Source organism: Suricata suricatta, chromosome 8, assembly GCF_006229205.1.
Source record: "Suricata suricatta isolate VVHF042 chromosome 8, meerkat_22Aug2017_6uvM2_HiC, whole genome shotgun sequence".
NCBI lineage: Eukaryota > Metazoa > Chordata > Mammalia > Carnivora > Herpestidae > Suricata > Suricata suricatta.
The window spans coordinates 107906280-107927052 of record NC_043707.1 but is presented as its reverse complement, the minus strand read 5'-3'; the positions used below and the strand labels follow the sequence as shown (position 1 = coordinate 107927052).

Sequence of the window (20773 nt, the reverse complement as noted above, 5' to 3'; positions counted from 1 at the left end):
GACTAGGACAAGTGAATGGGGAGGGAAGGGTGGGTTCTTTCTCTAGGGAACTGCCTTTCTGTCCACTTGGGAATGTGCAGGAACCAAGAGCAGAGAGAAAGGTGGCACACAGTAAGAGCGGTATGCATGTGTGCATACTGGATGGGGGGGGGGGGGTCCTGCCTCTCAGCCCTGAATAAAGAAGAAGGGAATCAATATAGTTTGATTTGTAGGGATCTTAACCAATTTCCTGTAAAGTTTTCCAAAATGTCTCTCTCACAAAGGACTAATAATTATGTACCGGCTCTAAGTCATACTGAAATCCTCCAAATGCCTCTCTTTTATATTATTCCTTCTCCTGTCACTATTAACCTCCCCCCACCCTCCCCTCCCCAAATAACCCAGCATCTGGACAATTTTCTATAAAAAAAAGAGACTCCTTTACTCAGAGTTCTAACTCAAAATGCAGATGGAGTTTCTTCAAGGTTTCCTTAAAAAAAAAACAACAAAAAAACAAAAAGGCCCTATGGACAAAGACCAAACACTAGAAAACCTCGACCCCAAAGGTCATTTTTCTCCCAAGTTATGGGCACTTGAATACAGATGAGAAGGAAAACAGTCGGCAGGGCTGCTGCAGATCAGTGAGAAAAAAGACTACACTCCGGAGCCTGATGGCCGGCCAGAGGGGGCTCAGGGAGGCAGGGCAGGCAGCAGCCAGGACTCAGCTCCCCAGACAAGGAGAGCTGGGCTGCCCTCTCCTTGGCCAGCTGGAGAGCTGAGGTTACTTCCTTCTCTCCTGGTGCTGTGGCCTATACCTCATTGTCCTCACTTACCTTTGCTTTTGTTCCTTTCTAAATACTGAGGTGGTGAGAGAACTTGCCCCCAGGTTAAAGATGGACAATTAAAGATCCCACCAAAGCTTTCAGGCTGCTTCCTAGGCCTTAGGGTCACAACCACCATTATTTCATGCATATCCACACCAAAATGAGCAATATGAACTCCTGCTAGCCAGGACAAAGGAGTCAGGATTCTCCTAAACCAGATAAAAACCCACTTCCTTATCAGGAAACAATTCCTAAAGCAAAAAAAGGAATTATATTTCTCAAATTTAGAGTCTCTAAAGCAATTTAAACCACCTAAATTAACATTTAAGTGAAGAAATGTTTTCAAATGAAAAGTTTCATTTTCAGCCAATATCTATCATGTTAATCTGAATCAAAGCATAAAGAGTGTAAAAACCAGAAAGTGAAGTCTTTTACGGGCAAATGGACCACTCCAGTTTCACCTAGCTGAACAGAGTACAAGAATAAACAGCAAAAATGATAAGTGGAAAATACCAGATGTTTTACCATGTTTATAACCAATGATGTTACTCATCCAAGTATAACAGAGCTTACAGTTGTTAGTTTTCACAGTGCCATTCCTTTAGGATAACCCCAATAAGCTGATTCAGGGACTTCTGAACCAGAGACAGATCAGAAAAATGAACCCCATGCCAAGCATCCAGAAAGATCCTGGCCCCAAACTTGTTTCTGCCTTATGGGATGGCACACTCCCATGAGGATCAGAAATGTACAACGCAGAGGTCTCGAGTACTAAAAGCAACTGGGAGCCAGGTAGGAGGAGAGCTGGGATGGATCTGCCTCAGCCCCAAGCCCATCCCCAGGAGGCATGCACACCTTGCCCATAAAGCATCTCTGCCAAGTGGGTAGCCCATTCTGAGAGAGCACCAGAGAGGGATGATTCAACTTGCAGCCCATCTTCTAGTCATTTTCCTGTTTGTTTTAATAGTTCATTTTTATTCTCATCCCAAATCTCAATCTTTCCTGTTTATTTTAATGTATTTCTTTTTTGGGGCACCTGGGTGGCTCAGGTGGTTGAGCAACCAACTCTTGATTTCAGCTCGGGTTGTGATCTTATAGTTTGTGGGATCAAGCCCCGCACTGCACTGGGTCAGTTCAGCGCTAACAGAGTGAGTGGAGCCTACTTGGGATTCTTTCTCCCCCTCTCTCTCTGTCTCTCCCCAACTTATGCTCACTCACTTTCTCTCTCTCTCAAAATAAGTTAACATTTAAAAGCAAACAAAAAATAAATAAATTGATTTCTTTTTTTATCCTTATTCAAATGAGGAGCAAGTAATTATTATACTCCTTGGAACATCTACTTCCCAGATGGTGGATTTATTTGGTCTGGACAAGAAATCAGTCACTAAAACCATATTCAATTTCTTTTCTAAGTCCTATTTTTGTGCCCCTAATGATTTTTTCCCTCTTATACTGAGCTTTTCCAACTTCTCCCCTGCCCCTGCTGACTGAAAGACCTGAACAGTACAGAGGCTCCTATGACGACTTCAATGGAAGGATGACCTGAGTAGAAGGATGCTGTCCTATGTGGGACTGTCACCTTCTCCACTGCATCTTTCAAAATTCCTCTGAATCCTGTCAGGATCCTGCTACCTGCAAACTTTATGGAAGATTTTTTTCTTTTTAAAGAGAGAGAGAGAGAGAGAGAGGCTCTAAGCTGCCACAAATCACTTCTGTCTCAAATCACTTCTGAACTACCCATTCCTTTCCTGAGAATGGTCCAATGGGTAGTCCAACAGAGCTGCCTGGCCCCAAACTCACCTTCCTACCTGTTGATCACAGCATTGTGGAGGCTTAATGAAGTAGAGATGCATTACATTTATCACCTACCCCAGATCCACTCAAATCCATCACTATGTCACAGCAACAAGTTAGATTGATCTGACAGGATTTGCTCTTCTTCGCAAACGCATGTAAGTTATTACTCAGTACCCTATGCTCTTCTAGCTGTTTGCTGATTGATTATCTGACGATCAGGTCAAGTATCTTCTCTGGAATCACAGTAAACTAACAGGTCTATAATTTCCAAGATCATTCGTATTCCCCTTTTAAAGATAAGCAAGACAGCAAATGCTTCTTCCTGAGTTCTCTGAAGCAACAGCTAATGCTTTCTAATAATGAACCAGGGCAGCCAATTCTTTAAGTGCCCTTGGAATCACATCATCAGGGTTCATTGATTCTGGAGATAATCTTTAATCAGGCCCAGATCCTGGTAAACGGCATGAAGTCCTACCTCAGCCTAGGTCAGGAAGGCCGTGGTGCCTAAGTCTGGGTGGGAAGTTGGTGATATGAGGGATTTAAATCTTTATTGCACTGTATCTTCAGCATTGCAAGAAATAAGTAAATAGAAGAATGTCCTTGAAAGAGAGATGAAAGGTGACACTGACAGACCAAATTCAGGCATGAATCAGTCTTCACCTTCAGCAATATTGACAGGACCCTCTGTAGGACAAGAGAACAGAGCTACATAATTATCTGAGCTTATAATCTAACTGAAAAGTTCATAAATAAATATACATAGGCATGTGCCAGAAAGCAGAATGTAGAAAAAGCCAGAAAGGAGGTGCCAAGTGATCAGGAGAGTTCCGAAAAGGGACGAATCATACGCAATAGGGATGGCTTCAATTTTAGACTCCCCTCGCACTAGGAATAATTGGAATCTACATCAGTAAGGGAAATTATATGGTATATTAGGATATGGATCCTGATTCCTAACCTGAGAGAATCTATATAACCCAAATTCCCACCCCATCACCCAGGCACACACACCCACCACAAAATCTCCAATAGCTTTGGGAGGCAGAGAGACGACTCCACAGCAGGGCAGGAGCAAGAGCCTAAGACAGTTAAGGGTGCCTCAGGTAGCACACAAACCATATGCCTTCGCTTTTATACAAAGTTCCTTCCCTCGGACATTGTCCTCATCCTGCTCCTGTCTTCCCAAGCCTCCACAGGCCTGATTCCAATCCTCCCCAAGACAGACCACTGCGTGATGGGAGAATAGGAAAGAGGAGAGAGAAAGGGGAAGGTAAAAGGGTGGTGGCATCTGCTTTATGGAAAATAATCTATTATTCTAAAGATAGAACCTCTTCATTGGAAAAAAAAAACCAACCATGAGAGAAATGAACCCAGTATCTTTAAGTGGACCCCACTCCTCCAGCCTCCAGAGTGCCTGACGCTAAGTTCCCTTTCCCTCTCCACCCTACCACTGAAAGCTTTTCCCAGACTAACACGTCAAAGCATTCCAAAATCACTCACCTGATAGCCCAGCCCCACAGGGAAGAGCTACAATCCTAGAGCCGGGCATACGCAAGGCCCCCACACTACAATGAACTGCCACATCAGCTCCCAATCATCCCCCCAAAACAAACAGCAAGCACAGTTGCGTCTCTGCTGCTAAACCAAGCTTCCTAGTAGCACTTCCTTAAAAGTTTGTAAAAAGTCTCTGAACACAGTTGATGACTAAGAAAAGAAAGGAAGCAAAGAAATTTTGCTTTCTAATAGACCAACAGTTGTACTTCTTCAGGTTATCTAATGCTGCAAAACACATCATCTCCAAACTCAGTGGTTCAAAACATCACTAATCATTTCTTATCTCTCACAGATTCTGCAAGCCAAGAGTTCAGGAGTGGTTCAGCTGACCAGCCTGGCCCAGGGTCTCTCCTGAGGTTGAAGTCAGATGTCCACTGGGGCTGGCGGATTCACTTCCAAGACAGCACCAAGACATACAAATGGCAACCTGGTGCTGGTTTTTAGCTAAGAACCTCAGTTCCTGTACACACACCCCTCTCCATAGCCTGTTTGAGAGTCCTCAAAGCATGGCAGCTGGCTTCCTCCAGAGCAAGTGATCCAAAAGAGCAAGGCGAACTACAGTGCTTTTTATGGCTTGGCCTCAGAATCACACAATGTCTTTCCCTCTATGTTCTATTGGTTACACAAGGCTAACTCTGATTCAGTGTGGGAGAGAAACTACCAAAGGGTATGAATATCAGGAGGCAAAGATTATCGGGTGCCACCTTAGAGGCTGACTACCACAGTATTCCTTAAAAGAACATTCAGCAATAGCAGGAGAAGGAAGGAGGGAAGGGAAAGGAGAGAGGAAGGACGGGACCGAAGGAAATATTTTGATTCCCAAAGGCTGAGAACAGAGAAACAATATGCCCAGTTCCCTCCAGAGACTTCTCAGGTCTACCGTACCCTAGCATGCCTGAACCAAGTCTGGCTTCCCCGGCAGGAACTCCAGATGAGTAGCTAAAAGCCAGGAGGACATGAGAAAGTTCCTCTGGAACCCAGAAAGCAAGACTATCCTCCCTCCCTCCTTGCCCACCCCACCTTTTCTGAAGCAATGATGCAACAGTTACCTGAGGATGAATCTGCGGCTTGTCACACGTGGCCTCAAAGTCCAGCACTAAAAAGTAGTGATACCTCTGGGGAGGGAAGGGCACCATTGCCGCCATGGATGCGCCAAAGCCGTGGGCCGCCAGTTTTCTGGTGGATATGGAGCAGAACTCCGGAACACCACAAGGAGAAAATAAGTGGGAGCCCAGCACTTTTCTTGCTCTTGAAAGTAAATATGAAGAAAATCGAGCTGCTCCAGTCTGTAAAGGTGCTAGCATTGAACATCCAGAAGCATCTAAAACTTAGGGGAGGAAAGTTTAAAAAAAAAAAAAGAAGAAGAAAAAGAAAAAAAAAGAACAAAGAGCCTGGGTTACTCCCCTCCCACTGTGGCCCTGTTCCACCTGGTCTTCAGGAATAATCACACACCATGAACCAGTCCCCAGTGTTTCTGGGCCCCTTTTCTAAATCAACAGTATTTATTACTTAAGTTCAAGACCCTAATACTGGCCGCTGCAGCATTATGACAGCTCTGAGTCTCCAAGATCATTCTCAAAACAACCTGCAACGCTGGCCTTCATCTTTAAATGGAGCTCTAAAGTTCAAAAGAGAGAAGAGAGAAAAATTCTGTGGTCATTTCTCAGGTGGCAACAGTTAACATAGAGCTAAGGTTCCCAAAGTAACATGAGGTGACCCAGCTGCACAGTCTGGGGAGCTAAAGAGACTCAGACAAACAGTGGAAAATGCCCAAGATTCTCTCCTCAGCTCCCTTACAAACCATTTGCCCCTGGCCTTCCAGTGTGTCTCTCACATCTCCACATATCCTCCTCCCTTCTCCCAAGGTGAAATGGAACACAGCCAATCACAGGGGAGGTTGCTGGTGACTCCCCAGCCCCCACACCAGTAAGTGGCACCCTGGGGGAATGCGTGACACCTGGAAAGCACAGCTGGCAGCAGCCTCAGGCCTTCCCATTTGCTGCCTTTAGCCGTACTCACTACTAGAGGCCCTGAAGGACTGTGGGATTTTTTTTTTTAAATAGGGAAGAAAAAGAGAAAACCCAGATGTGGCAGTAATGGGAGCACTGCTAAAAAAAAAAAAGTCTAGTAAAGTTTTCTGAGTGAACATGTGCAAAAAAAAAAAAATCCAAATCACTTTTCAAGTTTTCCCTTAAAATTTGCAGAAGGTCTGTTCCTTAGAGGGTTAACTAAAAATAAAAATCAAAGCCTAAGTTTTACTCACAAATAACTCAAACTTCCTTTAAAAAAAAAAAAAGAGGGAACAAAGCGGAAATTTTGTGTTCTTTACCCCTCTTACACCCAACATTCAAATTCCCTCAACTTTAATCCTCAAAATCAAACAGGAAATCTCACTGCCAATGCAGAAATGGCCAGTGTATGCCTTCAGAAGCCCCATTCTAATAGAGCCAAAAGCTTGCCTCTGATAGGCTACAAATGGGCACTGGCCCCCTCCTGCAGGGTTGAGGGGGCAGTAGCCTGTGAAGTCCAGAGCACACTCAGAAGCAACGAGGTCATCACTACGTGAGTGGACCTGGACAATGCCAAGTATCGCTCCTCTTCCTGGCTCTCCCCTGACTCACTGAATGACCTGCAGTAACTTGCCTGCATATTTACGAGACATGCTAGTGTGGGTCCTCAATGTCCCCAACCATGCAGTGAGATTCCACGAGGATTCAGAGGAGCTAAGACTAAAACGTATTTTAAGTTCTTCGTGGATCCTACAGAGCACAACGCTTGCTTTCACCATGGCTTTACAGCATTTCAAAAACACAGTCTAAACTCCTCAGCTCAGGGTAGACAAAGGCGAGCTTGGATGTCACTACAGAAAGGAAAAGAGGCCAATATCCCTCTGAAAGCCAGAATCCAAAATAATTTCACATCACCTACCCTGAACAGTACTGGGAGCCTTGCTGAGATGGGAGACACTAGTCTCCTCAGATTTCCCATTAGAGTTTGGATCCAAAGTCCCTCAGGGCCTCAGAACTCTTCTCTAACCCCTTGAAGTCAGACTGGGGATAAGGACTTTCAAGAGTTCTAATGTCTGTCAATATGTATATATATTGTATGTAGTATAGACAGTCAGCCAGATGCCATTTGCCAAATACTATCGGCAATTAAGCATCATGATTAAAAGTAGGGCTTCCAGGTTTGAATCCTGGCTTAGCCACTTGGGCAAGCTCTGTTCTTCAAACCCTCACCTGTAAAATGACAAATATAATAGCTCTTACTCCTTAAGTGAGAATGAAATGAAAGGACAGGTAAACTTACTAGTATTACTACTAGTAAGTAGTAGTTACCGCTAGAGTTACCACTCTATTGAGCTATGCCCACCTGGCCAAGCCCAGATCCCCATACTTGGGTCCTATAAATCCAATTAATGCATAAGCAAATCTCTGAGAGTAACATGGAAATCTCCTGCATGCCCAGGATGCTCTAGACCTCCCATATAGCATACTGTATGTGTCCTATCCCTTCCACGAACAACACGCTGCTGACCAAATGCCTCTTGCCTGCACATCTTGCCTTCTCACCTGACTTCACCCACATCAAAAAGTTTTTCTTGTAGCAAGTCTTGAGAATAGACAATAGGAGACGAGGCCTCCATATGTCAGTAATTACTGGATTCCATACTTCCTTTACCTCTAAAACCCAAGTCCAACTTGAGTCAAGAAACGAAGGGCAGCTCTTCCTCTTCCTTTCCTGAAAAATTAACTAATTAGAGCCATTAGTTGTGGCAGAGGAAGATAGGTATCTACAAGTTGAAGTGGAGGAACAGAAGAGGCTGGGGGTGGGAGGTGAGAGTGGAGGGTATCAGAGCCCAAGCAGAATAAGGAAGGCAACTATACAGAGGCAGGAAGGTATGATGTAGCATGTCCGCGCCCATGTGGGGTGTGGAGGGCATGACAGGGGGTGGGGGGATTGTGGCAAGTCTGATGCAGGGAGTCATGGGCAGGGTAAAAGAGGCAGTCAAGAGAGGGAAAGAGCAATGGCAACAATGGGAGATTGGTTACATACAGAGGGATTGATCAAAGAAGGATGTATACTAAGGGTAATGAAAACCAGGTTTCTCATTGTTAAAGGATATAATTTAACTAGGGAAAGGGAAAAAATCCAACGTGTCAAATTGAAATTGAACGCAACAGTGTGAACTCATGGTTTCAGATATATACGATATATAAAGATAAATGTAAGTATGAGTGTGAATATATAAATACACACACACATATATATTTTTTTTAGCTCTGTCTACTAAAGGGCCAGGGAGCAGCAACACTCCAGCAGCAATGAGCACACCTAGCATGCAGTTGCCTTCCAAAGGACATTCTTCAGTGGAAGAACCAGAGCTCTTTGGAGAAATGGTTGATTCTGGGGCAGGGGAAAGTACAGGATGAGTCTGGAACATCTTGTTTTAGAGCCAGAAAGCAAGGAAATGCTCAAAGCATGATCGGAACTTATCAAAAGGGTGCAGAAGCCAGCTTGAAGGGGTTCCCACTGGCAAATGAATAATGGTATTAACAGATTATATTGCACTGAATGATAAAGGAAACCATGAGTCTATAAAACACAACTCATTTAACGAATTAACTAGCTAAAGTTTGATAAGGGATATTCACATAGTTTCAAACTATTTCCTCACAAAATGCTTATTAATCATAACAGGAAGTATAAATGGAGAAACCGGGCAGACATCACCTTAATCAAGTGATCAAAATGAACATTATAAGAATGGGATAAGTGAAAACCATGCACCACATGATCCGATGCAATGAGAAGGAAGCACTATTTCATGATATTGCTGTCAAAGACGCATAATCTAAGTCTAATCATGAGAAAATATCCAATAAACTCCAATTGAGGGGCAGTCTACACAATAATCTGTAATCTTCAAAAGTATCAAGGTCATGAATGTAAAGAAACTTTTACAAAGCAAAGTCTAAAGGAGATTAAAGGGACTTTGTAACTAAATGCAATGCACATTCTGTACTGGATCATTCTGCTACAAAAGAACTTTACAGAAACAGTTGGCAAACTCTAATGGGGTCTGACACTTAGAAGGAGGCAAGGTACCAATATTAATTTCCTGGTTTTGCTGGTTGTATCGTGGTTAGGTAAGAAAATGTCCTTGCACGTAGGAAACACACCCAAAGTATTCAGGGTGATGGGGCATTAGGTCAGCGTTAACTGTCAAATAGTTCCACAGAAAATTCTTTGTACTGTAACTCCAACTTTTATGTAAATTTGGCCTATTTCAAACTTTTAAAAAATGCTTTTCTTAGTCTATATGCTGCAATGTGGTTTAAAAGGGAGAGAGAGAACAGGGTGAGGGTGCAATCTCTCCACATTGCCCATGGAGGGCAGGCTGTGTGCTCTCTTTTGGCAGGGAGGCTAGCAAAAGCCAGCCCTTAATGTACCAGGTCTCCATAGCAAGAGCACCCACTCAGTGGCCCCTCACTGGGCACTCCTGCCACCATTAGAACCTCCTTAGGAAACAACCATGCACATCCTGCAGGGGCATCCCACCTGCCTAGCGCCCTCTGGCATCTGGATTCCCCTTTCCTATTGCTGTCTTAATACTTTAGTCACAAATTTGTAGGCTATGAGCCTATTAACTTGTATCATCAATTGGGACTTTGAGTATCCAGTCAAAGGGCAGAACTCAAAAGGATCAGCTTATGATTCTATGTATTTCATACTACCTTTCATCAAAGAGACCAAGATTTATACACATTTATTTTCAGACACCCTTTTTCTTCTCCTAGCAATAAAGGTACTAAGTAGCCTATGGCAAGAAGGATAATAAATGACTCCCTCCTCAAAATGAAAGGACCAGCCCCCAATGGGGACAGGACAGTGGTAAAAAGGGACTGCCATGGGGCCAGCCCGATTTGGAGAAACAGGCCTGCGCCACAGCCCCTGGAGGATGGTCTCTGTGCAGAGTATTTACACAACAGACACCAACGGCTCCTCTGCAGCCATTACTGTCGGTCAGGTAAATAACGCATGTGCCAAAACACACATTTAATGAGGGAAATAATATGCCTTTATAAAAAGCCTCAATCTGTATTTACCTGAGAGACCAGAGAAGTACCAAATCACCAGATTAGTGGAACCACAGAGGAGTCATTCTGGTGTCTTGGGTAAATAGACATTTTATAGCCTTCCATTACTGAGGGGGGAAGAGAGTAAGGGGAGGGGGCCCATCCTTTAACATCCACATACATAGGCTACAGGAACCTGGGGGATAGGAAAGTAGAGAAGGCCATCATGAAATATGGGGTCTACTCCCACCCCATCTCCCTAACTGTGAATACAGTTGACCTTTGAACAATACAGGGGACGGGGGCACTGAATCCCTCACCCCCAAGGACTGGAAAATCTGCCTATAACTTCTGAATCTCCAAAACCTTAGCTATGAAGAGTAGCTGACCAGAAGCCGTACCAATAACATAAACAGTTGACTAATGCATATTTTATATATGTATTCTACATGGTATTCTTACAATAAAGATAGAAAAAAATGTTAAGAAAATTGTAAGGAAGAGAAAATATATTTACATATATTTACAGTACTGTACCATATTTATGGGGGGAAAAATCTACCTGTTAAATGGATCTGTGCAGTTCAAACCTGTGTTGTTCAAGGGTCAGCTGTACTTTGGAATCTCTGGGGAGGGTATATATAGGCTTATATTCTCCCTGAATTCAAGCCATTCCATCAAAAACCAGACTGGGAGGCAAGAGTATATTCCAGAGAAACTGTAAGGCACTAGATGCAAACTCTGAGGCCAGCTGACTACAAGCACCTGAAACAGGTGTACTTACCCAGTTCCCTGTCCTAGGGTAAGTCCCTGTCCCAATCTGACTATAGTATCCTAAGTGCTCAGGCACCTGAGTCACAGAGGCCTCAACAGAAAACACAGTAATACCTGTCTGGAACTGGCTCAGTCACAGGCTCTGTACTAGGCAGCTAAAAATAGCCTGGGAAAAATCTAAATAAACTCATAATCAAAAGTCATAATCTTCAATCTAATGAATGCATCCTTGCTGCCAAAGCACTTCCGGTGAAAATCACAAGATTGTCAAAGGTGAAAGAAAACCTGAGGGGAGACACAGTACAGCCACCCAAGGAAAATGAGCCGCAGGAAGAGAAAAGGGCTGCCCGAGACTCACACGGCAAGCAACGACAGGACACAGGGCTCCCAACTCCCACACCAGGGTTTCAGACCAGTGCCCCAACGCAAGGAGCGGGCCTCACTGCCCCCCCCCCCCAAGCTTCTCTGCAGTCTCACAGTGGAGGCCAGAGGCTTGAGGGCTTGGTCTAGTCTGCTGAAAGCTAGAGGTTGAGGCAGAACAAAGCTTGACATGCCTCGGAACCTCTACATGACTTCTGATGGCACCAAAGTGGAATGGAAGCAGGAACTGTAGTTAGGTCCTCATCTCAACAAAACACTCTCCTCTTCTCTACAAACTGCCACTCCCTTGCCTGTAGCTACAGTTGCTTCTGCTCCAAGGCAGGGCTGGGGAGAGCATTCCCAACCTCAGAAGCAGCTGCTAACCCCAAATTAACAGGAGAGCTATAGTCACTAAAGACCTTCAGGCACACCAAATTCTGATGGCAACATCACAGGCCACAGTGGCTTACTCTCCTCTTCAATTAGCTGTCTCCACAGCTCAAGGTAGCACATAAAAAGAAGTGACTTATTTGCCTGCTGTTTGCTAACTTACCAGCTATACCCAGTAGTTTGGGCAAACTCCTTCAGGGAGCCAAAGCTGGGAAACAGCTCTTTGCAAAGTACTACAAGTCCGTTGTGATATCCATTCCACATGAGAGGGGCAAAGGTTTATCTCCTAAAACACCATAAATAGGATAGAAATGGAGGAAGGGCAAAGTGTGGTACTCAGATCCCTTTAAGCACTTCCCACACTTATAGACAGCATCTGACCCCAGACCCTCCCATACCCTGCTCCCAAACAGGGGTAGAGAAACAAGGAGTCCACTGCCCAATTGTTTAAACACCGGAATTACACAAGTCTAGGTTGAAATTCTGACTCTACTACACATTCTGGTTTGTTTTTTTAAGTAGGCTCCACACCCGATATCGGGTTCAAACTCATGACTCCAAGATCAAGAGTTGCATACTCTACCAACTAAGCCAACCAGCTACCTCTCCACCACACATTCTTAATAACAATAACTGTAATAATGAATAATGATACCTATCTCTTTGGGGTTCAGTTCAACCACACAAGGTATATAAAGCACTTTGGTTTTTTTTTTTTTTGAAAGTGCTCAATAGAGGGGTGCTGATATTGTTAAGGCACGAGAAAGAGGAAACGGAAACAGGATTTTCTGAAAAATCTATTATAAGCCAGGCCCTGTATTAGTCACTTACATATTTCATGTCATTCAGCCCTCCCAACTCCCAGGCAAAGTGGGGAACAGCATTCCCATCTAACTTACAAGAAAACTAAGCCTCAGAGGCACACAGCTCTTCAGGGCCCTATTCTCCTCTCCCATGTTTGATGGCCCATATTCCCTACTTCACTGAATCCCAGATCAGCCAAAGGGCTAAAAATGCATATCAACTTCAGTTTTTCCTTTGAGGTAAGATGTGACTTTAACTAAAAGTAACTCAACCATAAGCAATGATCAAGTCTGTCCAAATCATCAAAATTTGTTTTCATAATACATGTATTACATTTTAACATGTAAAAACAAATTGCAGCCTTGGGTACAAAAAGCAAAAACAGGAAGTGGTGCCTTGGATTAAAACTGCAGCACAAGAAACTCAAAAGCATCTTCTCAAACACAATTCCAGAGGAGCAGAGGAACTGGCAGGGGCAGGGTGACAACCAGAACTTGCTTAGGTCCTCAGATGTGATGTTTCCTTTTATAAATCTGTGCCTTGGCAAATGCTGCTTTCCCTGCTTTGGAATGTTACTTTCATTTTCACCAGGCAAATTATTGCTCTTTCTTCAAAATGCAGCCCAAAACTCCCTTTTCGTAGCTTTCTCTGACACTCCATCAGAAAGCTAACTGCTTAAATGTGATACAGTAACACATCCTACTCCTATTTCATAACTTTTTTTTCACTTATTGTAAAAGTTTAGTTAATCTATTTCTCTTACTATAATTTTCGGAGAGTTAGGTGAGAAGGTTGTAAGATCACAGGTATAGGGGTGTGTGTGTGTGTGTGTGTGTGTGTGTGTGTGTGCATGTGCATGTAAAAAAGCATAATTTCTTTGACTTGTTTCTTGTCAGACACTTTAATGCATTTTGAAATTTCAAGTAGCATTAAAGAAAAGCATAAGATTTTTTTTTCATTTAAATAGTTCATGAACTTAAAAACTCTAAGAAATGGGGCACCTGGGTGGCTCAGTCAGATAAGTGTCTAACTTCGACTCAGGTAATGATCTCACAGTTGGTGCGTTTGAGCCCCGAGTCCGGTTCTGAGCTGACAGCTCGGAGCCTGGAGCCTGTTTCAGATTCTGTGTCTCCTCCTCGCTCTTGCGTGCTGCTTTTCCCGCTTGTGTGCGCGCTCGCGTGCACGCATGCTCTCTTAAAATAAATAAATAAACTTAAAAAAAAAAACCTCTAAGAAACACAGAGACAGACACAGATCCTTAGGGCAAGGACCACCTCTTACTTATTTCTGTATTCCTAGCACCCAGTACAGGACCAGGCACAAAGTTAGTGTGAATCAATGTTTGTTGAATGAATATGCCCAAATGTGTCAGCTGCTCTGGAATCAGAACATGTTGCAATAAAGCAGACCCGAAGCCCCAAGCAAAGCTTCGTTTTCCTCTCTTTCTCCTTCTTCCTAGCCCAACCTATTCTGTCCTCCCCAGTTAAAGACAGAGAGAGACACCACATTGCCTTGGTGCTGGAATACTATTAAAAGGATTAATTTAGGGACCGGTGTTTGGACTGTCACATCCAATCACTACCCACAGATCTACAGCTTCCCAAATCAAGCTCATGCAAAGAGGAATCAATTGCAAGGACACAGAGGGTCTGAACAGGCATACTAATGGCCTCCTGAGGTGCCAGCGGCCAGCTCTGACACTCCCATAAATTATCTGCCTTTTGATTTTACCTGTAGCTGTGGGGCACAAGGCACAATTTTGAACATATCAAAGCAATCTCTTGTAACCCAAGGCTCCCCCAAGAATGTCCCCAAAGTGGGAGGGGCTAAAAACAATGACCCAAAGGGAATCTGCTTCCCTGGTCTAAGCAATCATCAATTAAAACCCAACAGAACCAAGAGGATAAAGTGGGACCCAAATCATTCCTAGCACATCTGGACAAAGCATGCATCAGTTTACAGTTCTGCAATGACTACATATCTCTCACTCGAAGAAGAGAAATCACAGCAATAAACTAACACAATTTTATCTGGAGGCAAATCTGCACTAGCTCTGACATTACCTTATAGCATGACCTTGGGCAACACACTTAACCTTCACAGGCCTCAGTTTCCTCACATGGGTAGCAGGGACAATAATACTGACCACCTGATTCATTCTAAGACACACATTATGAACATGTAGGGCCACAAGGGTGGAAACACTAATAAATGACCCTTACCAAATGGGAGAAATGACTGGTCACACTTTAATGAATTTCTTTCAGGTAGCTGTTCATTCAGTTCACTTCACTGATAGTACTGGGGCTAAGGTCTACTCTGAAGAAAGTTCTGATTTTTCTGGACTCCTGATGTCTGAACATTTTCCATTATGAAGAGTGGCCCCTTGTATTAATTATAACTTCCTCCTGTCTACTGGCTGCCACCACCAGTGGTTATGCTTCTATCATATGGTCTTAATGACAAATGTGAGGCCCCCAAGCATACTACACGAAAGGCCAACTCACCCTATTGTGGGACTTTAAAAAAAATTATTAATTGTGCTAAATACTATTAGTGACAAAAGTTATTAAAACACTGTGCTAAGAACTTTACATACATTATCTCATTAAATCCCTTTTCAACCCTATTAAATCCCATTATTTTCATTGTACAGATAGGAAAGTAAAGCTCAGAGAGGTAAGTCACTTGCCCAAGGTCACCTAAACACCTACAGGTTTTCCTCTAGCAATGCAAGTAGGTTTGCAAAAGGAGAAAGACAATTCGTCAGACACTCAACAGATATTTTATTTGGCTCCTGTGCCTGGCATATACCATCACACCTGAACCGGGAGACAGTCCCCAAAACATAAAAAGGTCATCAGTCTGCTACAAGCAAGGAAAGGAAAGACTGAGTAGGACATATAATAGAATGAGGGTAATTCCCTAGAAAGCATAGGAAAACGGGTCCTTCTTTTTTTTGTATAGTTCAAAAAGTTTAAAGCAACTCACATTAAGCTATGAGCCCTAAGACCAACATCCCTACCAGAGCTCCATTTATTCCCTACTTCTTGAATTAGAAATGAGTTCCCCAACCTTTTCGTTCATTCTACACCTACTTTCCCTTCCTACATCTTTTCTAGTCTGTAAAATAGGAGCTGGTATTGCCAACAAATTCTTTGGTAGACATGCTTTAAACTCTAGCTGACGGCCAGGAAATTAATAAAGAGAACCCGTATGTACTTATGCAAAAATTCAGTTTTACTCAATTTTTAAGTGTCAAAATACTGCCTCAAAGGGGTAAATATAAAGTGCTACCCATGTAACTATCAGAGGCTCCTTATTATCCTCTGCCTTCAGTATCATCCCCTTCAGTCCGTTATTAACACTGAAATCAGAGCAAACGTTGTAAAACACAAATCTAATTATCAGTCCACAGCTTAAAACTTTTTAATTGCGCCTTACTGTTCTTATGATAGTCTAATCCAGGTGTTGGCAAACTGTGTTCCATGGGCCAAATCCAGATGCCACCTGTTTTTATAAAGTTTTACTGGAACACAGCCACACTCATTCATTTTCATACTATGGCTGTTTTCATACCGTTACAAGAGAGCTGAGTGGAGTTGAACAGCTGTGACAGAGACCCATGAAAGCTAAATAGTTCCTATCTGGTCCTTTACAGAAAAAGAGCCTAGTCTTTTGCTGACTTGGTCCAACTTTTTCTTCACCCATCACCTAATCCTAAGAGCTTAAAAGGCCTTGGCCTCTGCTCACTTTTCCTGCTTCATTTCTCATATTCTCCAACTCCTTGCCCACTGAGTATGCTATGTTTCTGAAATTCAGTTTCTCAAACCCAATGAAACTCTGACCTTCACACTTGGTCCCTCATGTCTTCATCTAATTCTAGATGAGGAGGTTCCTTCCTCTGAGAAGCCTTTCCTGAGCCTACAAGTCTGGGTTGAGGACCCTTCTGAATACTCCAAAAGCCCCTAAACTTACCCTATTATAACCCTCCTAGAGTGTATCAGAACTGCTTCTTTACTATCTATCTCTCCCATGAACTTGTAAGCCCTGTGACATCAGAGAGAGCAGCTGTCTTGTTTATCACAATTCCAGGACTTAGCAAAGTGCCTGGCCCTTCACTGTTGAACAAACAGGCTCTGAGATCCTGGATATCAATCATCAGAGGCTGCCTTTTTAGTTGGTTCTGATCCCTATAAAATGGATAGCCTGGGATTAACCATCCACCTAAGCATGACTGTCAACCCAAATCAAACCAAGGTCCCAAAGCCCTTGGTCAAATGCATTACCAAAAGCCAAATGGATGTGTTCCTCTCTATTATCTTAAGCTGCCTATTTCTCAGGATGAAAGACTGTTCTGGTTGTGTTCAACCTTCCTGAACCTAAAGTAGGCATTCATGCAATGCCCACAAAGGAATCATGACAGAACTTGAGACTCTGGATAGCCCACCTCCAACTATCACCACTTTATAGACTTTGGGTACATTTTAATAGTCTTTGAGCACAAGGTGTCCTATCAAAAAAAGCTACAGAAAAATACAATGTGCAGCACCAGCCCCTCATCCTCCAAACCCAAATAACCATAAGAAAGTCAAGCTAACTTGAGCATGCAACAGGATTCTTACCTCTCCTTACTTCGAAGATGCCAAGACTGCCAGCTGGGGATGCTGAAGGTTCTGTGAGAGCTGGAAAGCCCCAATGCTGTGGATAAATACACATCTCTGCAACAAGTCTATTTCAGTATAAAGGATCAAATCCCCAGGGGGCTGCTGCTGTTTGAAACAATTTAAGGGCCCAAATCTCAGGCCCCTAAGCTCAAACTACTTTGGGATAAAAGTTAGCTATGTGGACGAACAATGCCTGAACAGAGCTTCTGGAAGTATATATTAGCTATATATATAGTACCATATATTTTTGGAATGATGAATTTCATGTTCTCTAGTAGCATTCTTCTCTTCCTAAGGAGGTTATCTCCTAGAAACACTGAACATTTATAATATCTGAGCTTGGACTGAGAAAGATGACCATGAAGTGGTGTCTCTCACGATAACACCAGAATCCTAGTCTAGTCCAGGATGGGTAACTGGTAAGGCTGATAATATTCAGAACCGAGGAACTGAAGCCAGGGTTGGGGGAGGGACTGGTTGCCACAAACCCACAGGTCATACTACAAATGGCCAAACAGACCATTAAATACTCGCAGGACACTTCCAGGTCTACCTCTAGTCCTAAGAAACTCAAAGTGTAACCAAACCCGAAGACAAATCACTAATGGACACTTATCATATTTATCACCTAATTTAGGTCTTTCAGAAGACTAGAAGCTGCAGAGGTGCTCCTGTAAACTGCCAAGCCCTTTGCACAAAGAAACACTTAGGTTTGGAACCAATCTATTCCTGTCTACCACTCTACAATTTAAGGACTTTAGTCTACTCAAATCCCCTGGGAAAGACCACTCACCAACTTAACCGACCACAAAGAATACGCTTTTCAAAATGAAAGGGAATAAAGGCACTTTTATTTGGAAATTTCAAGTTGGAAGGAGAGCTCTCAGCCAAGCTCTAGGACCTAGCTAGCCGATTATTTACAGGATCTTTGGGCAGGAATTGTTAATGAGCTTTTAATTTGGAGTGCTTAAGTTGCCAAAGTGCTCTGAGCTCCAGTGAAGCACCACAGAATCCATAAAGGAAACCTTATCAATCACTTCCCAGCAGCTCCCTTCCCCCACACCCCACCTCTCTGAGGAAAGGCAGCCAAGTGGGTTTCTAACCAAGATCACAGACACACACATTAGTGGAGTCACACTCCAAGTCCCTGTTTATAAATTGGCTTTTAAATGGTAGGGGATTCAGGTATAATATACTTAAGCTCCAGGCACGAACCCTCTAAAACAAGGCATGCCATGTATGATAAAGTCAGAATAAAGCAGAATTTGATGAAGCCAATTTCTGGTAGAAACGCTACAATCAAGAATCAATGCAGCCAATCACAACCTACCATAGTGCAAATAGTGTATAGTTTTTAACCAATGGGATTCGTGGTTTTTTGCCCTTAGGCTCAGAGAATGAAAAAATGTCTGATAAGAGCCAATACCATAGAGGTGGCCAGAGACCCATAGCAGAGACAATGATGGGCATTATTAACTTCTAAAATCCAGCCCTAAGGGCAGAATCCAAACCCCCCAATAAAGGGCCACGTTCAGCACCTTCCAAGTCAACCATGAGCAGTCACATTTTGCAAGAACTCGCAGTCAAGCCCCAATCCAAGTTCATGCTTTTTTGTTTTAAGAAAACACCTGTTGCTGGAACATTTGCAGGAAAAGCAAACAGAAAGCTAGCTAGGTTAGGCCCCTTATTCACTCCTACCATCACCACTACCACTGCTACTGATTTACAAATAGGTAAAGTGCTAAGACCGGGTGTGTGCTGGAGAGGGAAGAATGGGCTTATTTTATCTACCACCTCTTTACTGAGTTTCTAGCCTCTGTGGTAAAATCTATTTCTCTTCCCTAGTAATCCCAAGTAAGAAGTCAGCACCCTTAATTAACTCACCCAGTCAGTCTTGCAAAGCCCTGCCCCGCTCCCTCTCAGCCCGAACGTTACTCAGTAAATCCAGGGTGAGTACATGGGCCAGTACCCCAGGCTGCACAAATTGTGCGCGCCGCGACCCTCGCCCCGCATGCATTAACCAGGGCCCAATCTGGGGGGCCTCTCCGCATCACCCACCCCAGGGTGTTGCCCCCAACTCGGACCCATCCAAGTCCAGGGTAGAGTAAGGGGAGGGGCAGGGGGCCAGGAGACCAGCCCTCCTTCCCAGGGCCGCCCCCGCCCCCCGTCAGCGGCGGGAGAGGCTGTCGCCATGGCAACGCCCCCTCCTCGGGGCCAGCGCGGCAGGCTCTCTCCAGGTGCAGGCCCCGACGTCTCCCTCGGCCTCAGCAGGCGCTCAGGGCAATTTACGGCGGCGGGCGCGGCCCGCGCCTACTGCGGCGCCGGCCAGGCAGAGGCAAGGCCAGCTCCGCCCGCTCCCCACCGCCCGTTCCCGGCCGCCTCAACAGCGGCAGCCAGCACCACGAGTCCACAACACACCGACTCACCTCCGCGCACTCTGACCCCGGCCGACGCGACTGACGGACGGGCGCGGTGGCCAACCACTGAGCCCGCCGCTTCCTTCTACGACCAATGAGCTGTAGTGGGGCGGGGATTCTTCTCCCCAAATGCATGCTCTCCCGCCGACATGCGTGCTAAGGTCTGTCAAGATGGTGACTCCCCGCGTCCGATCTTATGGGACTTGTAGTTTTCAGGTTGTACGTACTCAGAAGAGAGTGAAGGGGGAAGCTCACTCAAGAGCTGTGAAAGAAATTTTTTAAATAATGAAAACCCTCTAAGGCCTAGAACGACCCAGATCCCCCATTTCCGTTTTCCCACCTCCCAATATATTCATGAGGTGAGTATAGGCTCATAAGATGACGTGTTATATTTAGATAACTCCTCCTGATTTGTTCATTCAACAAGTCATTATTATGATCCAAACTCTGAGGTAGGCCTGGGGAGAGCTGAGAGGAGGGAAAATTTAGGCTGAGAATAAAATTCTTAGATTTGTAAAGGGCCCTCCTACGGAAGAGGAAACTGACTTGTTCAGGTTGGTTCCCGTGGAACATCAGAGTTAAAAGAATTCTGGCCTCAATTATAGGGAGCTATCACAGAGAGTCTCTTCTGTTATCTGGAGGGAAATCTGGCCAAAGCCCAAAATGTGTTTCTCCATCTTGGTTATGGCTCTTTGGAAAGCCATGGGTAACAGGTTCTGAGGTGGGAAACCTGGGCCTTGGCCAAACCAACAATGGCTTTGACAGCCCCCCAATAAGCCAGGAACCGTCTTCTGGGACCAGCTTTGGTCACCAAGCCCTCTATCTGCCATTGCATATTTTAACTTAATAAAATGATGTAATGTCTGGGCCCTTCCACCTCTGTGAAATCTAACCTTTAACATAATGGTTCCTACCTGAGCTGAGAATGCCTGGTAATACATATATCAGGGAATGTCTTTCTTAATCCTGCATAATGGGTTAAGTGATTGAATTCTGCACCTACAGAATTTATTGCATTGTTTTATAATTGTCTATTTCCTTGTTGTCTCTCCCCCCAGGGCTGTAAATTTATTTAAGGTAAGCATTATTTCTTCATTGTTCATAATGTATCAGTAATACCCAGCACA

The 20773-nt window shown here is 44.0% G+C and overlaps 1 protein-coding gene across 7 annotated transcripts in view; it reads right to left on the bottom strand.

Moving 5' to 3' along the window:
• ERI3 (ERI1 exoribonuclease family member 3) overlaps positions 1–19729 on the bottom strand; it is a 127127-nt gene extending 107398 nt beyond the window's left edge. For 5 of the 7 annotated variants that reach the window (XM_029946173.1, XM_029946174.1, XM_029946177.1 and 2 more), the window contains exons 1-3: positions 19288–19645; positions 17188–17263; positions 5204–5481 (exon numbers count right to left, since the gene is read on the bottom strand). In XM_029946173.1, the coding sequence (XP_029802033.1) occupies positions 5204–5481; positions 17188–17263; positions 19288–19422 (489 nt within the window). In that variant the 5' untranslated portion in view covers positions 19423–19645. The other 2 variants (XM_029946178.1, XM_029946179.1) reach the window with 2 other exon arrangements.
• Positions 19730–20773: the final 1044 nt, after the last annotated feature.